The 25,014-nt window shown below is 40.0% G+C and overlaps 1 protein-coding gene across 3 annotated transcripts in view; it reads right to left on the reverse strand.

Annotated features, from left to right (window-relative positions):
- The window catches only part of DENND5A (DENN domain containing 5A), a gene marked incomplete at its 5' end in the record, with an annotated part of 104,514 nt that overhangs the window by 17,415 nt on the left and 62,085 nt on the right, over window positions 1–25,014 (reverse strand). For 2 of the 3 annotated variants that reach the window (XM_082659686.1, XM_082659684.1), the window contains 5 exons: window positions 784–936; window positions 5,394–5,525; window positions 7,733–7,826; window positions 9,197–9,347; window positions 24,603–24,837. In XM_082659686.1, coding sequence (XP_082515812.1) covers window positions 784–936; window positions 5,394–5,525; window positions 7,733–7,826; window positions 9,197–9,347; window positions 24,603–24,837 — 765 coding nt within the window. Of the gene's footprint in view, window positions 1–783; window positions 937–5,393; window positions 5,526–7,732; window positions 7,827–9,196; window positions 9,348–17,276; window positions 17,684–24,602; window positions 24,838–25,014 lie in introns of those variants that run through there. The other variant, XM_082659685.1, reaches the window with a different exon arrangement.

Below are 25,014 nucleotides of genomic sequence, written 5' to 3' on the forward strand. Positions count from 1 at the left end.
GGACAGATGAGGTAGATTGTCTCTATGCCCATGAGAATGAAAACTCCAGGAGGGCAGAGATCTTGGTCTGCTTTGTTCACTGAGGTATCTCAAGTACCTACAACAGTGCCTGGCACACTGCAGGCCCTAAATAAATATTTGCTGGATACGTACATATATTTCCTAATTTTTCCATAATAAAACTGCTTTTGAAAACTTTTCAAGTTCTTTTCAAATTTAAAAATGCATGAAAGTGTAAGCTGTCCATCTTGCCTAGTTATTCAAAGTACAGTATTTTGAAATGAGATTCTCTTGGTATTGAGCAGTAAAAATCAAACTTACTCAACTTTTTTGGTATTCTCTGAAATCTTTAGAAGGTTAAGCTATCTGCTTATAAAAGAAATGTTAATGACAGACCTTTTCCCACTGGGAATACAAATAGTGAAGGACCCTTAAAATACATTTGGTACTTCCTGAGCTCCAAGTTCTCTTTCTTTTGTGTTCCATCTCCAGACTAGGACCAGCCACCAAACAGGATCTATCAGTTTGGCCTTCAGCTCTGTTTGCAGGAAAAAAGATGCCACTTTTAAAATGTCTGACAAATACACAGATTTATAAAGCTTATTTTTAAAGAAGATAGCTTGGGTCACATTTATTTACTTATTTGTTGAACTATTTCAAGTCTCACTCCAAAAGCACCATGCACCATTCTTCAAAGCCAGTCAGCTGGAAAAGTGTGGGAAAGCTAGTAAGCAAAAACAGGAAGACAGTCTGCTCAACAGGGAGAGGCCAGACATTCATTACCTGTTTCACTTGTAGCCCATGACTCCAAATCCTTTCCAGGAGGTCACAAAGGCTGGCAATCAAGGTGTTCTCTTCCACCCCTGTGATGTTCACCTCCCCGTGCCCTAGCTCCACAGCCTCTCGGCCCATCTTCTCCACCAGCATCCTCTTGGTCTATAAGAAATCAGTCGGTAAGATTAGACACCCACAGTTAGCCAGATCACATTCAACTAGAGAGGGTTGTGGCCAACTGCCCAGCATATCTGCTGGGCTGGGAGTAAGACCCACAGATAAAGAGTGTATTTATTCTCCACCACTGAGGTCAGGTTATAGTAGAGGGCCTTCTTCAAAGAAGATAAAAACACAGAAATCACTATTTGACCCTGGGCAAGTGATTTCATCACTCTAGATTCAGTTTTTACATTTATGAGATGAAAAGAGTTGAATAAAACCCTTTGGTCATGCTCATCTCTGATATTCTCTGATTCTGACTGCTTAACTGACCCTATTAAACAAACCTTTCAGCATTTAATCCTAGAAATATATCTAAAGTATCTATCAAGGGAATGAAAAGTTGAGGAGGAATAATTTACTTTTAGGTAAAATTTTTCACGTGCTCATTGTAAAACAAAAACAAAAAACCACACTGAATAATGATAATTGCAGCTTTGTGCCAGGCACTGTACTAAGTATTACATTATCTCATTTAAGCCTAATAACTCTATGAGAAGTATTACTATTTTTCACAATTTACTGATAAGGAAATTGAGGTCAGAGAACTTAAGTAACTTGCCCAAATTCACACAGCAAAGAAGCAGCAAATCTGGTCTTTGAACCTAAAGCTGCCTGAATATTGAATCCAAGTTCTTAAGGAAGATTTAATCATGTTATAAATTTGTGACATATAAAAATCTAGGGGCTTCCCTGGTGGTGCAGTGGTTAAGAATCCGCCTGCCAGTGCAGGGGACACGGATTCCAGCCCCAGACTGAGAAGATCCCACATGTCACGGAGAAAATAAGCCTGTGCGCCACAACTACTGAGCCTGCGCTCAAGAGCCCACAAGCCACAACTACTGAGCCCACGTGACACAACTACCAAAGCCCATGTGCCTAGAGCCCGTGCTCTGCAACAAGAGAAGCTACCACAATGAGAAGCCTGCGCACCGCGACGATGAGCAGCTCCCACTCGCCGCAACTAGAGAAAGCCCTCGCGCAGCAACGAAGACCCAACACAGCCAAAAATAAAAATCAATAAAATAAATTTATAAAAAAAAAAAAGAATCTAAAGAGCAAGGAAAAATATCACCCCTACCCTGCAGAAGCAACAACTCTTAACACTTTGGCATATTTCTTTCCAGTGTTACTATTTTTAATTTTTTATTGTGAAATATATCTCATATACAGACACATATATGTGTGTATGTGAGTGTATACTATTAGACTATCATAACCATCAACGAGATTAAGAAAAAAATATTGCCCATCTATACCTTTGAAGAATCCCATGTGCCTTCTCCAATCACCTTTCCCACTCTAGAAGTGATCACTGTTCTGACTTACACGGTAAAACTACAGAAATGCAAGGAAATGATTAACACCTATATTTGTATCCCTAAACAATGTAGTTTAGTTTTGCCAGTATGGTTTTTTTGTTGTTATTTTCTTTTTAAAATTTATTTATTTTATTTATTTATTTTTGGCTGCATTGGGTCTTTGTTGCTGTGTGCAGGCTTTCCTAGTTGTGGCAAGCGGGGGCCACTCTTCGTTGCAGTGTGCAGGCTTCTCATTGCACTGGCTTTTCTTGTTGCGGAGCACGGGCTCTAGGCTCTCGGGCTTCAGCAGTTGTGGCACACGGGCTCAGCAGTTGTGGCTCGTGGGCTCTAGAGCGCAGGCACAGTAATTGTGGTGCATGGGCTTAGTTGCTCCACGGCATGTGGGATCTCCCCGGACCGGGGCTCGAACCCGCGTCCCCTGCATTGGCAGGCAGATTCTTAACCACTGCGCCACCAGGGAAGCCCCTTTTGTTATTTTCTTTTTCACTTAACTTTATGTTTGTGAAATTCATACACACTGATCAATATATCTGTTGTCGATTTCCACGCTGTATAGCATTCCACTGTATAAATATACTGCAATTTATTATTTATTCTCCTACTGATTGGCATTTGGGTTGTTTCCGGTTTGGGACTATTACAAAGAATTCTGCTGTAGACGTCTCGTACATATCTCCTGGGTCATGCTGCAAAGGTTTCTCTAGGGAGTATACCTAGGAGAAGAATACTGGATAATAAATGCTATGCTGTTTTGCAAAGCAATCATACCAATTTACATTTCCAACAGTATCAGAGTTCCCTGTTGCTCCACATGCTAGCCAACAGTTGATAGCGTTAGGCTATTCTTCAATTCTAACATGTACACTTTTCCACATAACAACAAATCTGAAATTAGGATATATTTCACCATCATTGTTGACCAGGCAGTAGACATAAGAAAGCTGTCACTGCCAGAGCATGCATCTCAAAACTTGAAAATGAATGCAAGGGGCATGGAAAACAAATCCCAGAGACAAGAGACAAGCCCTGTTTCAAAAAAGGCAGCATCACCAATGTTCTTGATGGGAGAAAAGACAACATTATTGGGAAAAATCATGGATATCAACGACTTAGAATGAACTGATGAAGTTTTTAAGATGCCTGAATTCAAAATATCAGTATTGGTATATCAACCTAACTTGTAACAGTAATAATTTTTTCTTCAAGAGAAAGTATATTTGATTTCATCCCATAAATGAGCATCACTTAGAAACTGAAATGCAGGAAAATCTTTTTTTTCCATTGATGAATAAACAGGATGTAGTAGGGGCCAAGTTAGTTCAACTGTCCTAAAAAGCACAGTATACTGACTTGGTTGAAAGGCTATATTTTTATTAGAAATTTAAGTTCTGAACTAAAATATTAAAAGTTAAGAATGACTATCTTGGGACTTCCCTGGTGGCACAGTGGTTAAGAATCCCTCTGCCAATGCAGGGGACATAGGTTTGATCCCTGGTCCCAGAAGATCCCACGTGCCGCAGAGCAACTAAGCCTGTGCGCCACAACTACTGAGCCTGCGCTCTAAAGCCCGCAAGCCACAACTACTGAGCCCACGCGCCACAACTACTGAAGCCTGCGCACCTAGAGCCCGTGCTCTGCAACAAGAGAAGCCACCGCAATGAGAAGCCCGTACACTGCAACAAGAGTAGCCCCCACTCACTGCAACCAGAGAAAGCTCATCGCAGCAACAAAGACCCAAGGCAACCAAAAATAAAAATAATAATTTTAAAAATACAAGAAAGCAGATCTCTACAAATCTGTTATTAAAAAAAAAAAAGAATGACTGTCTTTTGATCCAGCAATCCCACTTCTGAGTATATACCCGAAAGAACTGAAATTAGGATCTCAAAGAAATATCTGCATCCCCATGTTCATTGCAGCATTATTCATGAAAGCCTAGATATAGAAACTACCCAAGTATCTACCAATAGATGAATGGCTAAACAATATGTGGTATATACATAACATATGATGGAGTATTATTCAGCCTTTAAAAAGCCTTAAAAAAGAAGGAAATCCTGCCATTTGCAGTAACATGGATGAACCTGGACGACATTATGCTAAGTGAAATAAGCCAAACAGGACAAATACTACATGATTCCACTTATATAAGGTATCTGAAATAGTCAAACAAATTCATAGAAGCAGAGAATAGAATGGTGGTTGCTAGGGGCTGTGGGGAGGGAAAAATAGAATTGTTGCTCAAGAGGTATGAAGTTTCGGTATTCATAGGTAAGAAGAATAAGCTCTGGAGACCTGCTGTACAACATAGCACCTATAATAATACAATATTGTGCCATTTAAAATGTTAAGAGGACAGATCTCATGTTGTGCTCTTACCCCCAAAACAAACAAAAAACGCAAAAGAATATAAGGAAATTTTTGGAAGTGACAGATATGTCTACCTTGATTGGTGGTAACAGTATCACCAGTGTATGCATATGTCCAAACTCATCAAGATGTATACATTATATGTGTGCAATTTTTTGTATATCAATTATACCTTAATAAAGCTTTAAAAAATTACTCTTCTTGTAGAATGGAAAAAAAACATGCCAACAGCAAGCTTAAACTGAATAATACACCTTCATCTGGCACACAGTAGGCACTCAGCGAATTCTTGTTTCTAGACACGAGATCAGTGCTATCAGATTAAATCAGAGAGGCAAAAACATTTGCATACGTGTAAGACTAATCTGTTGAAGACAATACAACTACATTACTTACTTAAGATACTACTTACTTAAAATTAATGATTTTAAGTAACATAAGATGTCTAAAATTAAAAACTACATCTGTCTCTCAGTTTTAAAGAATACATATTAAGTTTTTATCAAGCAAAGTGTGCTTGCTCTCAATTAATGGTATATTTTATTTAAAACAAATACACCTAATTCCAAGTTAAAAGGATCTTAACATTAGTACTATCCCATTACATTAACAATGTTTTCAAAATCAAGAAAAGAGTGGTCAGAGCTAGGACTTGGTCTCATCTTGGCTGCCAAGGAAAATACACATTCAGAAGTGTCCACAGCTCACCTTGTTGCGGCATTCCTTCAGCAGACCCTCCACAAACTTCCAGTTGGTTTGGGCAATCACTGACGGGGAAAGGTTGGATAGTTTGGGCTGGCGGATGGTGCTGCCCATATTCCTGGCTTCCTGGATGTACTTCTAAAGCCAACGGAAAAATCAAAGACTCTTAGTGCCCATGCACACAGACCACAGGCAACCAGTACTGATGGGGCCTGAAGAGGGCACTATCACCCCGCACTTTCTTACTGCCTCTTTCCTAGGCTCAGGGCAAAGTTTAAAATGCAGTGCTTGTATCGTAGGGAAAACTGAGAAAATATGATGAATTAATTCTGTTTTTTCTAATGTAAAGCCCTCTTGGCTTTAATGATACAAGAGGTAAAAAACATATGGCTGCAACATGTATGAGTGTGCAAACTCCTATGAGTAGGCAAACCAACTCAAATCTCAGCGTACTATTGAGGAAAATCATTTTCCCCACCAAGTTTGGAGGAATTTAATTCCTCTGCTCATATCAAAGATATCCATCCTTGCTAAATTAGGGCCTAAAGAACACGTGTGTACACTCAAAACAACAACTGCATTTTCTGATTTTCTACAGTTTGCTGGTGATTCCCCATATGCTGTCTGCTTTAACATATAACCAAATCAATGCAGTAAATTGCACACTGACATCCTCTCAGTATCCCAGGTTCACAACCAACATTTTTACTCCCAACTTCTTTCTTTCCCCATATTTATTCCAGTAGTACAATTCTGTCCATTCTATCTTCTGGCCCCTCAATCTGCCCCTACTACCAGCCCCTAAGATTAGGCTTCAATTACTATCACCTGCACTACTGCTACCTGCTCCTAACTTGCTAGCTACCTCCAGTACCTCTTGCCTGCCAAATATTCTGCCCACAGCCTCCTTCACACAACCACCACCAAACTTTGGATCCTGCCATCTCCTTTACTTGCAATACTCATCTTTGTCCCTAACAATCCTATCATCCTCAAGACTTAAACAGATGCTGGTTCCTCCAAACAGTCTTGTTTGGGATTACCCCAGACAGAACTGACCTCTGCTTTCTCTAATCAGTGATCAAACACTGGCGTGCCTCTCATATGGCCCTTTCATATGGCCTTTGCTCCCTTAATAAACTGGTATTCCCTGAGGACAAGGCTACCTCCTAATCATCTTTATATTTCAAAGTGTTTACTATAGTGATTTTGACCAAGAAAACGTACTCAATAAACACTGCTGAAAGAAATAATATGGAGGTGAGGTGGAAGACCCAGGGGAGACTTTTAAAATAACACCTACACCCAACACCCATTAGGCCACCCTCACAAAAACGCCAAGTACAATTGTACCCTATAAACCAGCAGTTAAAAATTCATAACCATATTTTGCAATATTAATTTATTCCTTTAAAAAACAGCAAAGGCAAAATATTTTCCCATTCATTGAGATGCCAGACACATATGAAAACAACATGCTTTACTGGATTTCATCGTATAAAATGCAAACTGCAGGGTCTTTTCTCAAAGAGAAGTTTCTGAAATAGGTTTCTGAAGGTGAAGCTCCATTTTCACAAGTTCTCTGCAACTCAGTAAGGCAGGGTCTCCAACCTGAAGTTTATAATAGAAACTTTACTGGGAACAAGTTACAGTGGAGCTGAGAAACTCAGCTTACAAGCAATAAGGACTCAGGTCAATTCAAGAATCCTCAATCCGCACGCACCTGATAATAATATTATTTTGCTCCTCTGACAAAAAAAAGTCAAGATTACCTGTTTTAAATTAAAATAAAGAAAAAAATAGGAAAAAAGGTTCCTCCTCCCCAGGTTCAGAGAGTCACAGCATTAACCCAAGTTCAGCTTTTCCTCTTTCTCACTCTAACAAAATTAACTTCTTTACCACCATACCACACACACACACACACAAAAGCCTCAAAAATTTTAAAGGGATTTTTCCCAAGTTTTAGAATCTTATCTTCTGAGGTTCCTGTCAGCCCTCCCACTCTCCCAACCCCTGGGAGGAAGTGAGTATCATGCATGAGTGACTACTGAAAGGACAGTGAAAGGCTCTCTTCCAAGCACTGGTTATCATTCCCGAACAGAGGTACAAATCTGGTTCAGGGAGAGGACGCACATGGCTAGTGGCCCTGCTGCCCCTTGTGAAACACTGTACATCCTGAATTTGTCACAACCGAGGCCCATATCAGGGATCAGGAACTAACTTATTATTAACCCTTCTTTATGAGGAGGATATTTGAATCAGAACAGAGGCCAAGGAAATGAGAAGGAGAAGGAGGGTGTAGCATGATAACAGGGTCATTCCTTGTCATTCTCAAGGTGTCTTACCTCTCTCTGGTCATTGTCTAAACGCAGGTGTTCTGTGTGCTGCTTCTGCCGGTCTTTACGCCTCCACTGGGCAGGGGCATTCCTTTTTGTCCACCTGACAGAATCAAAGCAGACAATTAAGAATATTCCGCTAAGAGGGACTTCCCTGGTGGCGCAGTGGTTAAGAAGCCGCCTGCCAATGCAGAGGACACGGGTTCGAGCCCTGGGCGGGAAGATCCCACATGCCGCAGAGCAACTAAGCCTGTGCACCACAACTACTGAGCTTGCACTCTACAGCCCGCAAGCCACAACTACTGAGCCCGCGTGCCACAACTACTGAAGCCCGCACACCTAGAGCCCGAGCTCAACAAAAGAAGCCACCACAATGAGAAGCCTGCGCACCACAACGAAGAGTAGCTCCCACTCGCCACAACTAGAGAAAGCCCGTGCACAGCAACGAAGACCCAACACAGCCAAAAATAAATGAAGAAAGGAAGGAATGAAGGGAGGGAGGGAGAGAGGGAGGAAAGAAGGAAGGGAAGAAAGAAAGAATATTCTGCTAAGAAAGTAAGGTCAACTGACGGGAGAAAACTTAAAACATCTAGGGACCAATGGTGGCCATGGGAAACCACCAAGAAATCACCAGAGATAGCTCAGAAACCTTGAGAAGGGTAGCTTAAAGATCACTTGCGAGGCAAGAAAGAGATAACTCCCCAGGGACAGAGACATATCTTTTTTTTTTAAATAAATTTATTTGGTTTTGGCTGCATTGGGTCTTCGTTGCTGTGCGTGGGCTTTCTCTAGTTGCATTGCTGTGCGTGGGCTTCTCACTGCGGTGACTTCTCCTGTTGTGGAGCACCGGCTCTAGGCGAGCGGGCTCAGTGGCCATGGCTCACGGGCCTAGTTGCTCCGTGGCACGTGGGATCTTCCCAGACCAGGGCTCGAACCCGTGTCCCCTGCATTGGCATGCAGATTCTTAACCACTGCGCCACCAGGGAAGTCCCAAGAGACATATCTCTCTTGAAACACCTACAAAAACTTCACTTGCAGATCCAAAACTATACTCATTCAACTCTGCCTGGGCATTGATACACTCATCTCCAAAAGTAACGAAGAAGAGCAATCCTGCTAAGCTATCTACTTTCAGTTCAGTTATTTCAACCACCACTTACTAACGATACAGCGCTAGCTAGGTGTTGTACGGATTCAATAATGAGATGATTTCAACCCATCTGCAGTCCGGCCTTTTACAGGCCCTGACACATGGAGCTATCCCAATTTGCACAGTGGAGACAGGAGCCGATGATACTCTGTCACCTGTTTCCTTGTTAAAACAAGTGAACAACCTGGATAGTGTGTGTTTTCTCCATATTTGCTTTACAAATGTCAAGGTCTCCTGGAGATAACAGTCCAGGTCCAGATACCGTATAACCCTCACCACTGTGGCTAGGGAGCTGAATCAGGGAATCCCTGGGGTTGACTCACTTGTTGCTGGCTGGCCCGGTGGAAAGCACATCAGACTGCAGCTTAGGGAAGAAGCCTGGTTCATACTTCCCTTGTCCAATCTTCATGTCAAGTAAATGGGGGTGAACCGCAGTATGGTCGATTTTTGCCAGTCGCAGCTCAATTGCTTTCTCTGGATGAGAATGAAAAAGTCCAATATTTTAAAAAACATACCATATTCTGGGCCATAAAACAAGTCTCAATAAATTTAAAATAACTTGAATCATACAAAGTATGTCTTGTGACCAACAATAATCAATAATACCTTAAAACTAAAAAACACACTTCAAAATAACCAAGGGGTCAAAAAGAAAATCAGCATGGTTGAGGTTAAAATGGAATGGAATGTCTTTTATTGGATGTAGATTGTACTGTCTATTGTTAAGAGTACTTGAAACAATTCAGGTTGGTTTTCTTGAAGTAATTTGTATTTATGATTCAGAGAACTCATGTGGATGGAAATCTCTCTGGCCCTCGAAAAACATGCCATCAGCACTCAGAGTCGGTGTTGCCCACTACATGTCCTGCCTTCTGAATAGAAAAGACGTGTTATTTAGGGAAATTTTTTTTTTTTTTTTTTTTTTTGCGGTATGCGGGCCTCTCACTGCCCTGGCCTCTCCTGTTGCGGAACACAGGCTCCGGATGCACAGGCTCAGCGGCCATGGATCACAGGCAGAGCCGCTCCGCGGCATGTGGGATCTTCCCGGACCGGGGCACGAACCCGTGTCCGCTGCATCGGCAGGCGGACTCTCAACCACTGCGCCACCAGGTAAGCCCCGAAAATCTTTTTTTCAACATATGTGTAGATCATTTACTACTGCATAATATTTGTTCTTTGGTCCCTATAGAGATAGTTTTTCTTTAATAGCATATATTTTAGTGGTTGTTTTAAAATTATACAGAGAGCAGAAGTTCTTTATCTGAAGTGATTTAGTAGCGTAGTGAATTCGATAATTGAAAAAGTCATGTAACTTTGGGAATCCTAAAAGGATATATACATCCCTTAAACATTTTAATTTAAACCATATGACTGTATAATCACCAATCTTTTGATGAAGTGTCTGTGCATTTTCTTTGATTATGGATCCACTAATCAGGGGTCTGCACTGTTTCTCTTGCATAAATCTCACCCATAATTCATTCACTGAGTTTTCCAGTTTTTAAAGTGGAGTGAGAACTTTTAAAGGACCTTGCAAAAGAACCATAGTAGATGCTAGTTTTCCCAAGATTTTTGCACTTAAGTGATATGCCTAATTCAATTGCTGTATTTTTAGTGACTTTGCTTTTTAAAGCATTTAATTTTGTTTTCAGAGAAACAGTTCTTTTTTTTGTCCTCATATCTTACCATTTATTTACATAATATTTGTTTAAATTATACAACCCAGTAATAAGTTCAACTAGTGCAGACAAGCTTGGAAACAAATGCATAATTAGTATTTTTTAATTAATTTTTAATTGAAGTATAGTTGATGTACAATAGTATATAAGTTACAGGTGTACAATATAGTGACTCACAATTTTTAAAGGTTATACCCCATTTATACATATTATAAAATATTGGCTATATTCCCCATGTTGTACAATGTATCCTTGTAGCTTATTTTATACATAACCTTGCATTAGTTTTTGTTTTTGTTTTTTTTGCAAAAGTAATGCAAACTCAAGGCATGCAATCAAAACAATTTTAAAGGGAATAAAATGAAATCTCCTTCCTCTCTCCTTCCTGTGGTAGCCGGAGATCAAGTTTCTTGTGCATCCCTAATGAAATAATAGTTTTTTAAAACAAATAAATAATGTGTGGACAAACAGTGCAGAGAGAATTGAATGTTTCCCTTATGTTTTTTTTTTTGGCTGTGCGGGCTTTCTCTAGTTGTGGTGAGCAGAGGCTACTCTTCGTTGCGATGTGTGGGCTTCTCATTGCGGTGGCTTCTCTTGTTGCGGAGCACGGGCTCTAGGCATGCGGGCTTCAGTAGTTGTGGCGCACGGGCTTAGTTGCTCCGCGGCATGTGGGGTCTTCCCGGACCAGGGATCGAACCCATGTCCCCTGCATTGGCAGGCGGATTCTTAGCCACTGCACTACCAGGGAAGTCCCTGTTTCCCTTTCTTTTTGATCTAAAATCCTACCCTTGTGAAATAATCTCTTGATTTTTTTTATGCCCTCCTCCTAAATACTTTTATATAATGCACTATTTTTAATGTTGTGGTGCACATGTATTAATTATAATATTCTTTAAATTATATACATTTTGATATACATATGGTATATTAAAGTAAAACTTGGAAAAAAAGCATTTCAGTCATATGGTAGAAATTTAAAATATTACAAAAGGGTGTATGTACAGTGACGTGTTAAGACTTATCACTGTTTCCTGTTTCCTTGCATATACAGCATGTATACCTTTTAAAAACAACACAGATGGGAGCATACTAATCATTGTTTTATACCTTCTTTCATTTAACAGTTTATCTTGGAGATATCAGGACATAGATTGGGTTGTTTCCTAAGAACAGAGATTGCATGAGAAACATCCTTGTTCATACAATTTTCACAGAAGTGTGAGTATGCAAGGACAGTTTCTAATTCAATTTCTGATTTGCAGGAACTTCCCTGTAGTTTGTTTTAGGAGTGAACTTATCTGTAAAGTGATCCCAAGCCTAATGTCTTTCTCTGCACAGAGAGAAGTCATAAGAATGTGCTGATTATTCTCTCTTCACCACTCAGAAGTGGTTGTAATCCCAGTATGCTTTGCGTTATCTCCTTTTGTTAAAAGTAATTGCTCATTACAGCATTATGGGAGCTGTGAGAAAACCCAGAGAGTTGCCTCGAGCTGAAGTGTTTCCAGTTGATTTTGATTGGCTAAAACTCTTTGGATGCAGATGACCTTCATCTGTTTCCTATTTATTAGTTTCACCTTCTTGGAATGATGAGCACAGAGACAGGCAATGGCAAAGGAGGTACTGATTTTATCGTTTGTACTGGTGTATAGAAATGGATTTTGTGCTGTTGCTTACAGCTCTGGGAGGTCAGCATCCTAGTGTGGGTACCACGGGTTGATGGATCCCGGAGGCATGGTTTATTAGGCCATCCTTCAAGATGAGTTGTTGCTTTTTTAAAATACAAAAATGTAGGGAAAACGAAACCCACAACTCAGACCAGAGAGGCCATAAAATTCCAAGTTTCTAGTATCTGTAAAACCAAACCATATAAATGGAAAGCAGTTTAGCCTTGAAAGAGGAGATGATTTCTCATCCCCTAAAGTGTTTTGTTTCTAAGAATAGCACACTTTCAAGTGCATCACAGGGAATTCTTCAGGGATTTCAATCTGAGGCGAATAAGGTTACCCACTCTAGCAGAAATAAGTGGGCTGAGTTTCAGATACTGGATTAGACTCATCCTGAAGAGTAGGGAAAAACCAGAACTAGATGTCTGTGCTATTGAAAAGGCTGCTTTTATGGAGCAGAGGAAGCCCCTTCCTTCAGACTTCAGCGTGCCCTGTTTCATGATTAGAGAGTAGATAGATGTTCCCTGACACTGTAACTAGGTACACTATAAGGAGCAAGCAGTCCAGTGTCCAGGAAGCCTCATGAGGAAGGCATTTCAGGGACTCCTTTACTCAGTGTCTGTTGGACCCCTATGAGATGTTCTTGTCTCTGAGCAGACCTGTCAGGAATGCCAGCCACGTAAAGGAGTAGCACCTGCTTTATTGACTTTCGGTAAAAGCAGCAGCTTTTTGGTTTTCACATGATTGGAAAGGCCTTGCTCCTTCCTGCCTTTTTTAAAAAAACCCAGAAATGGTGTGTGTACACTGAAACGGGGGAGAAATTATTCAGTGTAATATTTATTCAAAATGTGTGTTTAAGTGCCAGTGTTGGGACACAGTAAGACTGGACCTTCAGCTTTAAATATCTCTTGGAGGTTTTCTCCCACACCTTTACATTCTTTTGATCATCTTAAGTTTGAATTTTAAAGTATATTCTTATCATGTCTGAGATTCTCAAGATTATTGCTTAGTAGATTATTTACAGGCATTCATATCTAGAAAAGAGAGGTGAAAGATACAAAAACTGAGGCCTCGCCTAGAGAATCATTAGAATTCTTCTTAATAATAATTGTTAGAATAATCATAGAGCAGGAAGATTTCAACAGAAAGATAACAAGCCAAGTTGTACAGGTGCCCCATGGAACTGAGATATCTCAGAAGAGGCTGAAGATAGAACTTGCAGTGGCCTAAATTTTGTTCCTCAGTTGTTGCTTACTCTCACGTTGGAGTAAATACTTTTTCTGAAAGGCTATATAGATTATCTATTTAATCCTTGAAAGAGTTTTTTATTTTTTTTTGTAATTTGTGAAATATTTTTGTTGTTGCTTCAATTGGGAGAGGGTCCTCACCAAATAGTCTTTAATATGGGAATGGCAGTGCTTTGTGGGGCACAGTGAAAGATGAGATCGACTTTCTTCTTGAACTCTTATCAGTCTGTTCCTGATTTTAGTGAATATGAAAAGCTTGCGCTCTTTTGTCCTTCTGCTAAATCAGTTGTATTTTTTTAAAAATCATTATTGATGACCAAATCTCTGAGCTCAGTTTTACCCACTGATTGTTTTACATCACTTACCTATTATCTATCAAATGCCTTAGCTTTCCCCGAAGAAGCGTGAGGCACTTCCTTAGAGTGTACTCAAAATGTTTGAGATGATGAAGTTTTAGTCATCAGTTTTTATTTATTTGCATTACTAGTTAAAAAAAAAACTATTTCCAGGTCATGCTTAGCCAGGAGCAAGGTGGTAAGCTGCTCCAAAGTTTTACTGGTGAGCACAAAGGCTGCTTTGCTAAAACCTAGTTGATATATATCAGCTTCTGCTCACTTCCTACTCATTCTTCTTCATTCTCTGGAAAGCTTTTTGTTATTTATTACTCATTTATGAACCAAGCTGGGATTTGCTTAAATGGTGGGCTGAGTTTTTAGTGCATAAAACTGTTTAGCTCCTGTGAAAACTCATTTGAAATCAGCCATTCCAGGAGGATATTACTCATATGATTTTAAAATTGATGTTCCTACTTTGTCTTTAAGTGTCTGAAACCATCATACCATTTGTAAATAGTAATGTGTTAAATCTCAATCTATTGTATTGGCTTTGCTGATGTATTTTTTACTCATTTTAAAAATAAAACAAGTCTAGAAATTGCATTCTGAAGAAAAGCTAAGCTTTGAGCACAAGCTTCTCTTCCAAGATATGCTCTCTGACCTAGGATAAGAGTTTTGAGTAATGAAAGTCAATCTTCTGGGTCTTTCAGGTTCTAGGGGAGCTTTTTATCAAAGTGTTAAAATGACACTTTCATGCTGTTACCATTCAAGAAAGGTTGCCAGGTGGAAGGCAGACTTGGCTAGTGTGGAAAACCAGCCTCTGCATGCTTGAAGGTTCTTTGGGCTTGATCTTGAAGGCAAAGTTCACATCAGCTCCTAGTAGAATGCAGACATGTGAGTGGTAAATGAGGTGTTTTGACATTCATGCTGAACAGAGACTAGACCACTGTTCCTTTTCTTTTTCTTCCACTTCCCCATTCTCCTTCTACTGAAGAGAATCTACTTAACATTCTGGTTTAGTATTCGGAGCAAGGTACTATTTATGATACGTATTGTATTTCTTTTTTTCTAAATTGTATTTCTATATTAAATTTTATTACTAGCATGGACCTGTGGGGGGGGGGTATACTTCAGCTTGTGGTTCATTGAGGTCTCTGGGTTGTCTCTCTGATACCCACAAGGGAATCATACTCTGAGCATACCCTTGCTGAAATTTATCCTGTTCCTTTCTAAATGTGAAATTGTGTTGAAGATTTTAACTTACTATTTGAGAAGCAAGTACCTTGTTTTTGACTGGTTTTGTGTGTGTTTTGTTTTTGACCTAGATTACCAGAGACTGATGACTGTGGCGGAGACAATTACAGCTCTCATGTTTCCTTTCCAGTGGCAGCATGTCTATGTTCCTATTCTCCCAGCTTCTCTCCTACATTTCTTAGATGCTCCTGTGCCATACCTGATGGGCTTGCATTCCAATGGCCTGGATGACCGGTCAAAACTGGAGCTGCCTCAAGAGGTAAGAAAAACGTGGAGCTTGGGTGCTGGTGCCTGTGGCCCTGATACAGGATTTGGGAGAGAAGGGCTTTGGGATGAGCCCAGGGTGGTATCACCAAGTTTATTTTCTTTTATCTTGGGGAACACAAACAACTTTCCAGGAAAAAAGTAAAAACAATGAACATTTAGCTCAATTTATATAATTCCAGAAACACCTGTTTCCTCTATCACCTGACATACTTTTATAATAATCTCTGTTTATACTATTGTGAACTGCCTTTTTCAAACATATTTTACATATTTTTAAGAAAATCTTTTTATTATGTAAAAGTTTAAACTTACACAGAAGAGTAGCATAGTGAATCTCAGTGTTTTCAATACTTAGCTTTAACAGTTATCATACATTTAAATTGTATTTTACTTCTGTACTTTCTACCCCCTATTTTTTAAAGGAATTCCACATAATATAGTTTTATAACTGCTTTAGTAGCCAGACATGTATTAATAAATCAGTGGTTTTGTTTTATAGGCCACAGTTACTCTGTAAAAGTTGACCTGATCATAGTGATTCTTGTAGTACTGAATGTAGCTTTGAAAACTTTCCTTGCTCAAGATAAGGAAGGCCTTGAGAGGATGCTTCTCCTCCCTTGCTGTGAGGATGGCCTGCTCCTCTTTCCTATTGTTTCAAATACTAAAATAATTGATTAAAAAAATATATTTGTTTATTTACTACTCCATTCTAAAATAGATTTAAAGCATCATCAGAAATAAGATTGTCTTGGTTTTTATTTTCCTAGAATTACCAAGAGGACTGGTCTACCTCTTTTGGTCATTTTGTGGCTTGCATGAAACTAGCTGGGGGAAGGCCTTTCCTACTCTGAATTTCGTAGTCAACAGCAAGGCCTGGGAAGAAGACTTTGGACTATGCACACACTGGTATCAACATGACTTTGTCTCATCCTTCCACCAATGATTTTTGGGGGGAAGATTTTTATGTATAGCTGAGGAATGTGAGTAAGAGGACCTCCAAAGAAGAGACCGCTCTCATAGAATTGGATCTAAGCAGCATTCACATTGTTGGGCATGTCTGGGCAGCCATCTTGATGAACATGCCTGATAATTAGATCATACCCGTAATGTTTAAGCTATAGTCAATTGCATCTCTTTTTCTCTCTCCTTTGGTTTTATTTTTATTTATTTGTTTGGCTGCGTTGGGTCTTAGTTGTGGTGCGTGGGCTCAGTAGTTGCAACACGTGGGCTTTCTAGTTGTGGCGCACGGGCTCTGGAGTGTATGGGCTCAGTAGTTGCAGCGCGCGGGCTTAGTTGCCCCGCAGCATGTAGGATCTTAGTTCCCCGACCAGGGATCGAACCCACGTCCCTTGCATTGGAAGGTGGATTCTTTTGTTCTTTTTTAAATTTATTTATTCAATTTATTTATTTTTGGCTGCATTGTGTCCTCGTTGCTGCGCGCAGGCTCCCCCCAGCTGTGGCGAGGGAGGCCCCCTCTCGCCACGGTACGCGGTCTTCCCATTGTGGTGGCTTCTCCTGTTGCGAAGCACGGGCTCTAGGTGCGCGGGCCTCAGTAGTTGTGGCTCATGGGCTCAGTAGTTGTGGCTCGTGAGCTCTAGAGCACAGGCTCGGTAGCTGTTGTGCATGGGCTTAGTTGCTCTGCAGCATGTGGGATCTTCCCGGACCAGGGCTTGAACCCGTGTCCCTTGCATTGGCAGGTGGATTCTTAACCACTGCGCCACCGGGGAAGCCCCGGAAGGTGGATTCTTAACCACTGGACCACCAAGGAAGTCCCTCGCCTTTGGTTTTAGAATCAGAGTGTCTTCCTTGTAGTTTTTTCCATTTCTGCCTCCTTTGAATCTATAGAGCTTTGTGCTATTTGGGGTGCGACAAGATTAATTAAGGAAGAAAAGATCTAAATAATGTCAACTAAAAAAATGCAGGAGGCTGCAAAAAGAACAGAGTTTATTTGGGGACTTAAGAATTGCAATTGGGGAGACACAGATTCAGTTAACCCTGAAAGAGTATTCCGAGGAAGAGAAAGAGTCAGGGGCTTATAAAGACAAAAACCACGAGGTTGTTAAAAGTTGCCCTGGTGAGAGTTGTGATCGACTCTGATGCGAGTCAAATTATTTGTCCTTAAGAAATCACAGGTTATTTTAGGGTAGGGGTCTTGTTAGTGTATAGACTGTCACGAATTGTTTTAGGGTAAGGGTCTGATTAGTATCTTGAGTTTCTGGCAGGTGTTCTGGTGTTCTGTTCTTCATCAGGTCAAAAGGTCAGCTTCCATCCAGGCTGAGTCATGCAAACATCGTACTTCCTTAATGGCTTCCCGGCTCCATTTTAGAGATCTCTCTTAGAAATACTGACTCCATTTTGACTTTCCTTTCACAATGATGGAGAAAACCATTGAGTTTTGGGGTACTGGGTTTTTATATTTATTTGTCTACTGATAAATATGCATAAAGAGTAGATATCAAAGATTAGAGAGTGGGGAGCTTTTTGTTGTTGCTTTAAATGACTGCATATTTAATATTGACACCTTCTTCTGGTAAACGTAATTATCATTTTGTAAAAGTCAAAATAAGAATAACAGTGAAAATGTTCATTGCAGCTCTATTGACAATAGTCTGGACATGGAAGCAACCTAAGTGTCCATCGACAGATGAATGGATAAAGAAGATGTGGCACATATACACAATGGAATATTACTCAGCAATAAAAAGAAACGAAACTGAGATATTTATAGTGAGGTGGATGGACCTAGAGTCTGTCATACAGAGTGAAGTAAGTCAGAAAGAGAAAAATAAATACCGTATGCTAACACATATATATGGAATCTAAAAAACAAACCAAAAATATGTCATGAAGAATGTAGGGGCAAGACGGGAATAAAGACGCAGACCTACTAGAGAATGGACTTGAGGACATGGGGAGAGGGAAGGGTAAGCTGGGACGAAGTGAGAGAGTGGCATGGACATATATACACTACCAAACGTAAAACAGATAGCTAGTGGGAAGCAGCCGCATAGCACAGGGAGATCAGCTCGGTGCTTTGTGATCCCCTAGAGGGGTGGGATAGGGAGGGTGGGAGGGAGGTAGACCCAAGAGGGAGGAGATATGGGGATATATGTATATGTATAGCTGATTCACTTTGTTATAAAGCAGAAACTAAAACACCATTGTAAAGCAATCATACTCCAATAAAGATGTTAAAAAAAAAAAGATTATTTTGATAATAATTGTACAGAATTAAATATATGTCAGAGAACATTAAAGGAATTCCAGAATTTCTAAGGAAAAAAAAAGGAAATAAAGTATTTTGAGCTGAATAAAAATGAAAACACAAAATATCAAAATTTGTGGAATGTCATTAAAATATTACTTGAAAGATTTACAGCCTATCTTAGGCCATGAATATTACAAACAACTCAATGCCAACAAATTTGACAACAGATGAAACACACAAACTGTTAAAGCTCACTCAAGAAAACAGATAACCTGAATAGCTCTATATCTATTTTTTAAATTGAATCTGTAGTCTAAAACCTTCCTACAAAGAAAACTCCAGGCCCTGATGGCTCCACTGATGAATTCTGCTAAACATTTAAAGAAGAAATAGTATCACTTACACAAGCTCCTCCAAAAAACTAAAGGGAGTATTTCCCAACTTATTCTATGAGGCCAGCATTATCCTGATACCAAATCAGACCAAGACATTAAATGAAAACTAGGAACCAAATCCCTCATGAACACAGATGCAAAAATTCTAAACAAATTTTTAGTAAAGCGAATCCAATAATAAACAAAAGGATAATACATCATGACCAAAGAGAGTTTATCTCAGGACTGCAAGACTGGTTTACACATTCAAAAATCAATGAATATAATTCACCATTTTGATAAAACTAAAGCTAAAAACCATATAATTACCTCAATAGATGCAAAAAAGCATTTGGCAAAATACAACCACCACTTCTGATAAAAACTGTCAGCAAGCTACTAACAGAAACCAACATTCTCAACTGATAGAAAAATACCCATGAAAAACCATGTGATGGGCTTCGTGGTGGTGCAGTGGTTAAAAATCCGCCTGCCAATGCAGGGGACACGGGTTCGAGCCCTGCTCCGGGAGGATCCCACTTGCCACGGAGCAACTAAGCCCGTGCGCCACAACTACTGAGCCTGCGCTCTAGAGCCCGCGAGCCACAACTACTGAAGCCCGCACGCCTAGAGCCCGTGCTCCACGACAAGAGAAGCCACTGTAATGAGAAGCCTGTGCACCTCAACAAAGAGTAGCCCCCTCTTGCCGCAACTAGAAAAAGCCCACGCGCAGCAACAAAGACTCAACTCAGCCAAAAATTAATTAATTAATTAATTAAAAGAAAAAAACATAGTAATAACACCATACTTAGTGGTGAATGCTTTCCCCTTAAGATCAGAAATAAGACAAGCATGCCATATTCTATTTGACATTGCACTAGAGGTTCTAGCCAGTGCAATAAGGCAAGAAAAAGAAAAGATATCAAGACTGGAAAGGAAAAAGTAAAACTATCATTATTTGCAGGCAATAAGACTGTCTACATAAAAAATCTGAAGGAATATACAAAAAGCTACTAGTTTAGGAAGGTTGTAGGACACAGATCAATATACAAAACTCTATTATATTTCTATATATTAGCAATGAACAATCAGAAATTGAAACTTTAAAATACCATTTACAATAGCACTAAACATATGAAATACTTAGGAATAAATCTGACAAAAGATATGTAAAACCTGTTCACTGAAAACTATATAACACTGCTGAGAGAAATTAAAGACCTGAATAAATGGAGAGATATGCCATGTTCATGTATCAGAAGACTGAATAATGTTAAAATGTCAATTCTCCCTAAATTGGGCTATAGATTCAAGGCAATCCAAATGAAAATTTCAGGTTATTTGTAGATTGGCAAGCTGATTCTAAATACATATGAAATAAAAAGGACCTACAATAGCCAAAACAACTTTGAAAATAAGAACAAAGTTGAAAGACTAACACTACCTGACTTCAAGATTTAATATAAAGCTACAGTAATCAAGACAGTGTGGTATTGGTGTAAATGTAGACTAACACATCAATGAAACAGAACAAAGAATCCAGAAACAGACTCACACATATACAGATCACTAATATTTTGACAAAGGTGAAAAGACAATTTATCAGAGAGAGGATAATCTTTTCAACATATGATTCTGGAACAACTGGATATCCATCCAGAAAAAATAAACCTGGACCCTTAGCTTACACCATTTACCAAAATCAACTTGAAATGGATCATAGACTTAAATGTAAAGCCTAAGACTAAAAACTTCTAGAAGGATATGTATAGAAAAAAAAAACTATGTTACCTTGGTTAGGCAAAATTTTCTTAAATACAACACTAAAAGCATAATCCATTAAAAAAAACCCTGATAAACAGACTTCATCAAAATTAAGAACTGTTCTTTGAAGGACACCATTAAGAGAGCAAAAAGACAAGCCACAGAACAGGGAAATATCTGCAAATCAAATATCTGATAAAGGACCTGTATCCAGAATATATAAAGAACTTCCAAAACTCAGTAATAACAAAACAACACAATAAAAAAAAATGGGCAAAAGATTTAAACAGGCACTTCACCATAGAAGACCTGTGGATGGCAAATAAGCAAATGAAAAAATGTTCAACATTACTAGTCATCAAGCACATGCAAATCAAAACCACAATGAGATACCACTACATAGCTATTAGATGGCTAAAACTGAAAAGACTGAGCATAGTAAATGTTAACAACAATGTGGAAGAACTATAACTCTCATACACTGCTAGTGAGAATGTAAAATACACACCTACTTTGAAAGACAATTTGGCAATTTCTTTAAAAAGTCAACATATGAATATCATATGGTGCAGTCATTCTACTCCTAGGTATGTATGCAAGGGAAAAGAAAACATATGTCTATACAAAAACTTACATACAAATGTTCATAGCTCTAATGCCCACCAACAGGTAAACAAACAAATTGTAGTAATATCCATACGGTGGAATACTACTCAGCAATAAAAGGAACATGAATGAATCTCAATATAATTATGCTGAGTAAAAGAAGACAGACTAAAATAAAGAATGCATACTGGGGCTTCCCTGGTGGCGCAGTGGTTAAGAATCTGCCTGCCAATGCAGGGGATACGGGTTCGAGCCCTGGTCCGGGAAGATCCCACATGCCGCGAAGCAACTACAGAGCCTGTGCTCTAGAGCCTGTGAGCCACAACTACTGAGCCTGCGCACCACAACTACTGAAGCCCACACGCCTAGAGCCCGTGCTCCACAACAAGAGAAACCACAGCAATGAGAAGCCCGTGCACCACAACAAAGAGTAGGCCCCCTCACCGCAACTAAAGAAAGCCCGTGCGCAGCAACGAAGACCCAACACAGCCAAAAAAAGAAAAAGAAAAAAGGAATACAGGGCTTCCCTGGTGGCGCAGTGGTTGAGAGTCCGCCTGCCGATGCAGGGGACACGGGTTCGTGCCCCGGTCCGGGAGGATCCCACATGCCGCGGAGCGGCTAGGCCCGTGAGCCATGGCCGCTGAGCCTGTGTGTCCGGAGCCTGTGCTCTGCAACGGGAGAGGCCACAACAGTGAGAGGCCCGCATACCGCAAAAAAAAAAAAAAAAGAATACATACTGCATGATTCCATTTATATAAAAACCTAGAAAATTCAAACTCTATAGTAACAGAAATCGTATCAGTGGTTGCCTGGAGACTGGGGGAGAGAACGCAGAGAGGACAGGATGGAGGTATTATAAAAGGGCATGAGAAAACCTTTGAGGGTATGGGTATGTTCCCGATGTCAGTGAATATAACGTGTAACAAAACTTTAAATGTGTGCAGTTTACTGTATGTCAATAGTATCTCAAAAATTTTAAAGGGTAAGAACCAAAAAGCTGGTAATTCTCCTGGTATTGCCTAGATACATATAAAAACATCTCACCTTTGGGCCTTGCTGAGTGTCCTAGGTCAAGTGGCCTTCTCTCTCTGGGCCTACCTTACTTCCTCCCACCCTTACCCTCCTTCATCAGAACTTATTTAGTCTCTCAAAAAGTGCTAGGCCCTATTCTAGGTCCCCAGATACAATGGCAGGCCAAAGGAAAATCTTTACCTGTAAAATTAGTGAATGAGTAGAGTTAATTGCCATCAAGATCCCTTCTAAATGTAAATTTTAAAGAATCTCCAGAAAGACCCCTTTAGTTATATTCTGACCATTTTCCAATCAGACTGATTCAAGAAGCTAAGGTGTCCATGAGGAATGGCGTGAGGTAGCTGAACTACTCCTCTAGGCTAGAAATCTGAAGCCAGTGGCAAGAACTCTGAACTAGCATATTTGGAGTACGTATCTCAGGGAAATACCGAAGGGCTATACCAAGGGCATGATTCCTGGGAACAGAGCATGTAGTTGCCTGGAGGGTCTCTGTGATACCCATTTTTCTGAAATGAGTCATAGAAATGAGGGTTAGTTAACCCTCCTTCCATATCCCAAACTCCACATTCTAATGGGACCACAAGAATTCATGTCCTGGCCACAAATGAGACCAGAGTAACTCATATCAGTATTTGGTGTTCAACAGTTGGATTACAGATGGGCTGAGAACTGACTGCCTCAACCCTTTGGGCAGAAGGGCAAGGTTTCAAGTGACCAGAGTGTCTCATTTTACAGTCTCCAGCTATAAACAGACTCCTCCCTTTATTCCCACAAGCAATACATAAATATTGTCATTTTTCAAGTGTAACACAACATGAAAAGATTGAGAAGTCCTGATTTAAAGTGATGGTTTAGGAGATGTTTCTCTAAACCCACAATTTTGTAAAAAAGTCTCCATCAAACTCTCCAGGACCAACGCCTTAGGCAGGGTTCAGGACCTGAAACTTGATGTGTGTGTTCCAGGAGGCAAGGAGGACTGTGTTAGAGTATTCCACTTGCATGGGCAACACGTCCTCAAGTCTTGGCCAAGAGGACTGTCACCTTAATGAAAGGCTTGGAGCAAGAGCTGAAAGATAAAGTCAGAAGGCTATCGAGCATAAGGCTGAGGAACCCAGGATTTTGTCCAAACTGTCAGCACTTGTACCTTCAAAACCTAAAAAAAATGCCTGGCACATTCATTCATTCAGTAAATACTTGGTGAGCACTTCCCATATACTGGGCATGTAGTGGGTGTTTATATTTGGTAAATGAATAAACAAAATATACAAAAAGGCTACAACAAGGACACTGAATATTGCACAAGGAAGAGAACACACTACTTAATCTGACACCTCAAGCTGAGACTATTCTCTGGAGAAACTGACCTAGATGGGGACTCTGTGAACAAAAAGGTGTATTCCATCATGCAAGTAGTAAACAACTTTTAACATCTATATGTTCTAGGCACAATGTTAGAGGACTGGGGGTAGGACAATGATTAAATACAGTCTCTGCTCTTAAATTGCTCCCTGATAATCATGGCTCAAAACAATAGAGATTATAAAGGGGAGGCAAGAACAAAGCAAAACAGGAGCTTAGCGGAGGATCAGCTCAGCCTGAGAACATCAGAGAAGGCTTCACAGAGGAGGAGACATATCAGCTGGATTTCTATAAGCTGCTTACCCATAACTCACTCGCCCCTTCTTTCTTGTTAATAGAATCAATACAGTTCAGGGTAACATTACACCCAGGTCAATATTCACTTTCACAGCCTCCCTTGCACTTAAGGGTGGTCATGGTTCTGGCCTATGAGACAACAGAAGTTGTTGGGAATTTCTGGGAAAGCTTTTGCTTTCTGATATAAGAGGGAAAATACAGCTGGCATCAACTTTCCCCTTTGCTCTGAATGTGAACATAAAAGGCCTCTTGTAACAAAGAGGCAACAAGTATGAATATAAAAGTCAACATGCTAAGGACAGCTGAGTGAAATGATAGACTCTCATTTCCTGATTACACTGCTGAGCAGCTGAGCAACCACCAATTCTGCACTTCTTGATAATTTAAGAAAAATAACCCCCATTTATCTCATGCACTGCTGATTAGATTCTCTAGTACTTACAGCAGGACCCATTCCTAACTGACACAGTGTTAAAGGATGAGAAGAAGTCTGCCAGGCAAAAAAGACAGGGGAAAGCATTTCAGGCAATGGGAACAACTTACGCAAAAACAGAAAACAGGGAAAGAAGCTGGCATGTTTAGGAACAGGGACATGTTAGTGACATAATCCAAGAGGCTAGAAAGTACAACAAGGAGGCCTCACTTGCTTCATCCACAGTGGTACACTTCTGGTACATGGATGTGCGCAGAGTAGGTGTCCGAACATTCAACAGCCTGATCTTGTCTACTCGGGAATCAAACACCCGGAGCACAGGATCTTTATCATCATCATCATGACACATGATTTTGTTGTCAATGAAGGAAGCAAACATCTGGGTCTCCAAGAATCTTGAGAGGAAAGGCAGGTAGGGCTCAGGCTGATCTGACAGAAAAGATGCCTGGTGGGACCAAAAGGAAAAGGTCATCAACAGGGAAGAGGGCATATCAGCCTTAATCAACCATGGCTACATACCCAAGGGATTCAGTAGGTTAACTCTTCTCTGAAGCTTCCTAGGTCTTTATAAATTGCAAACAATAAAACCTCTCCATCCTTTTTAAAAATTCATATAATTTCA

Source organism: Grampus griseus (assembly GCF_964374135.1).
Source record: "Grampus griseus genome assembly, chromosome: 8".
Lineage (NCBI taxonomy): Eukaryota > Metazoa > Chordata > Mammalia > Artiodactyla > Delphinidae > Grampus > Grampus griseus.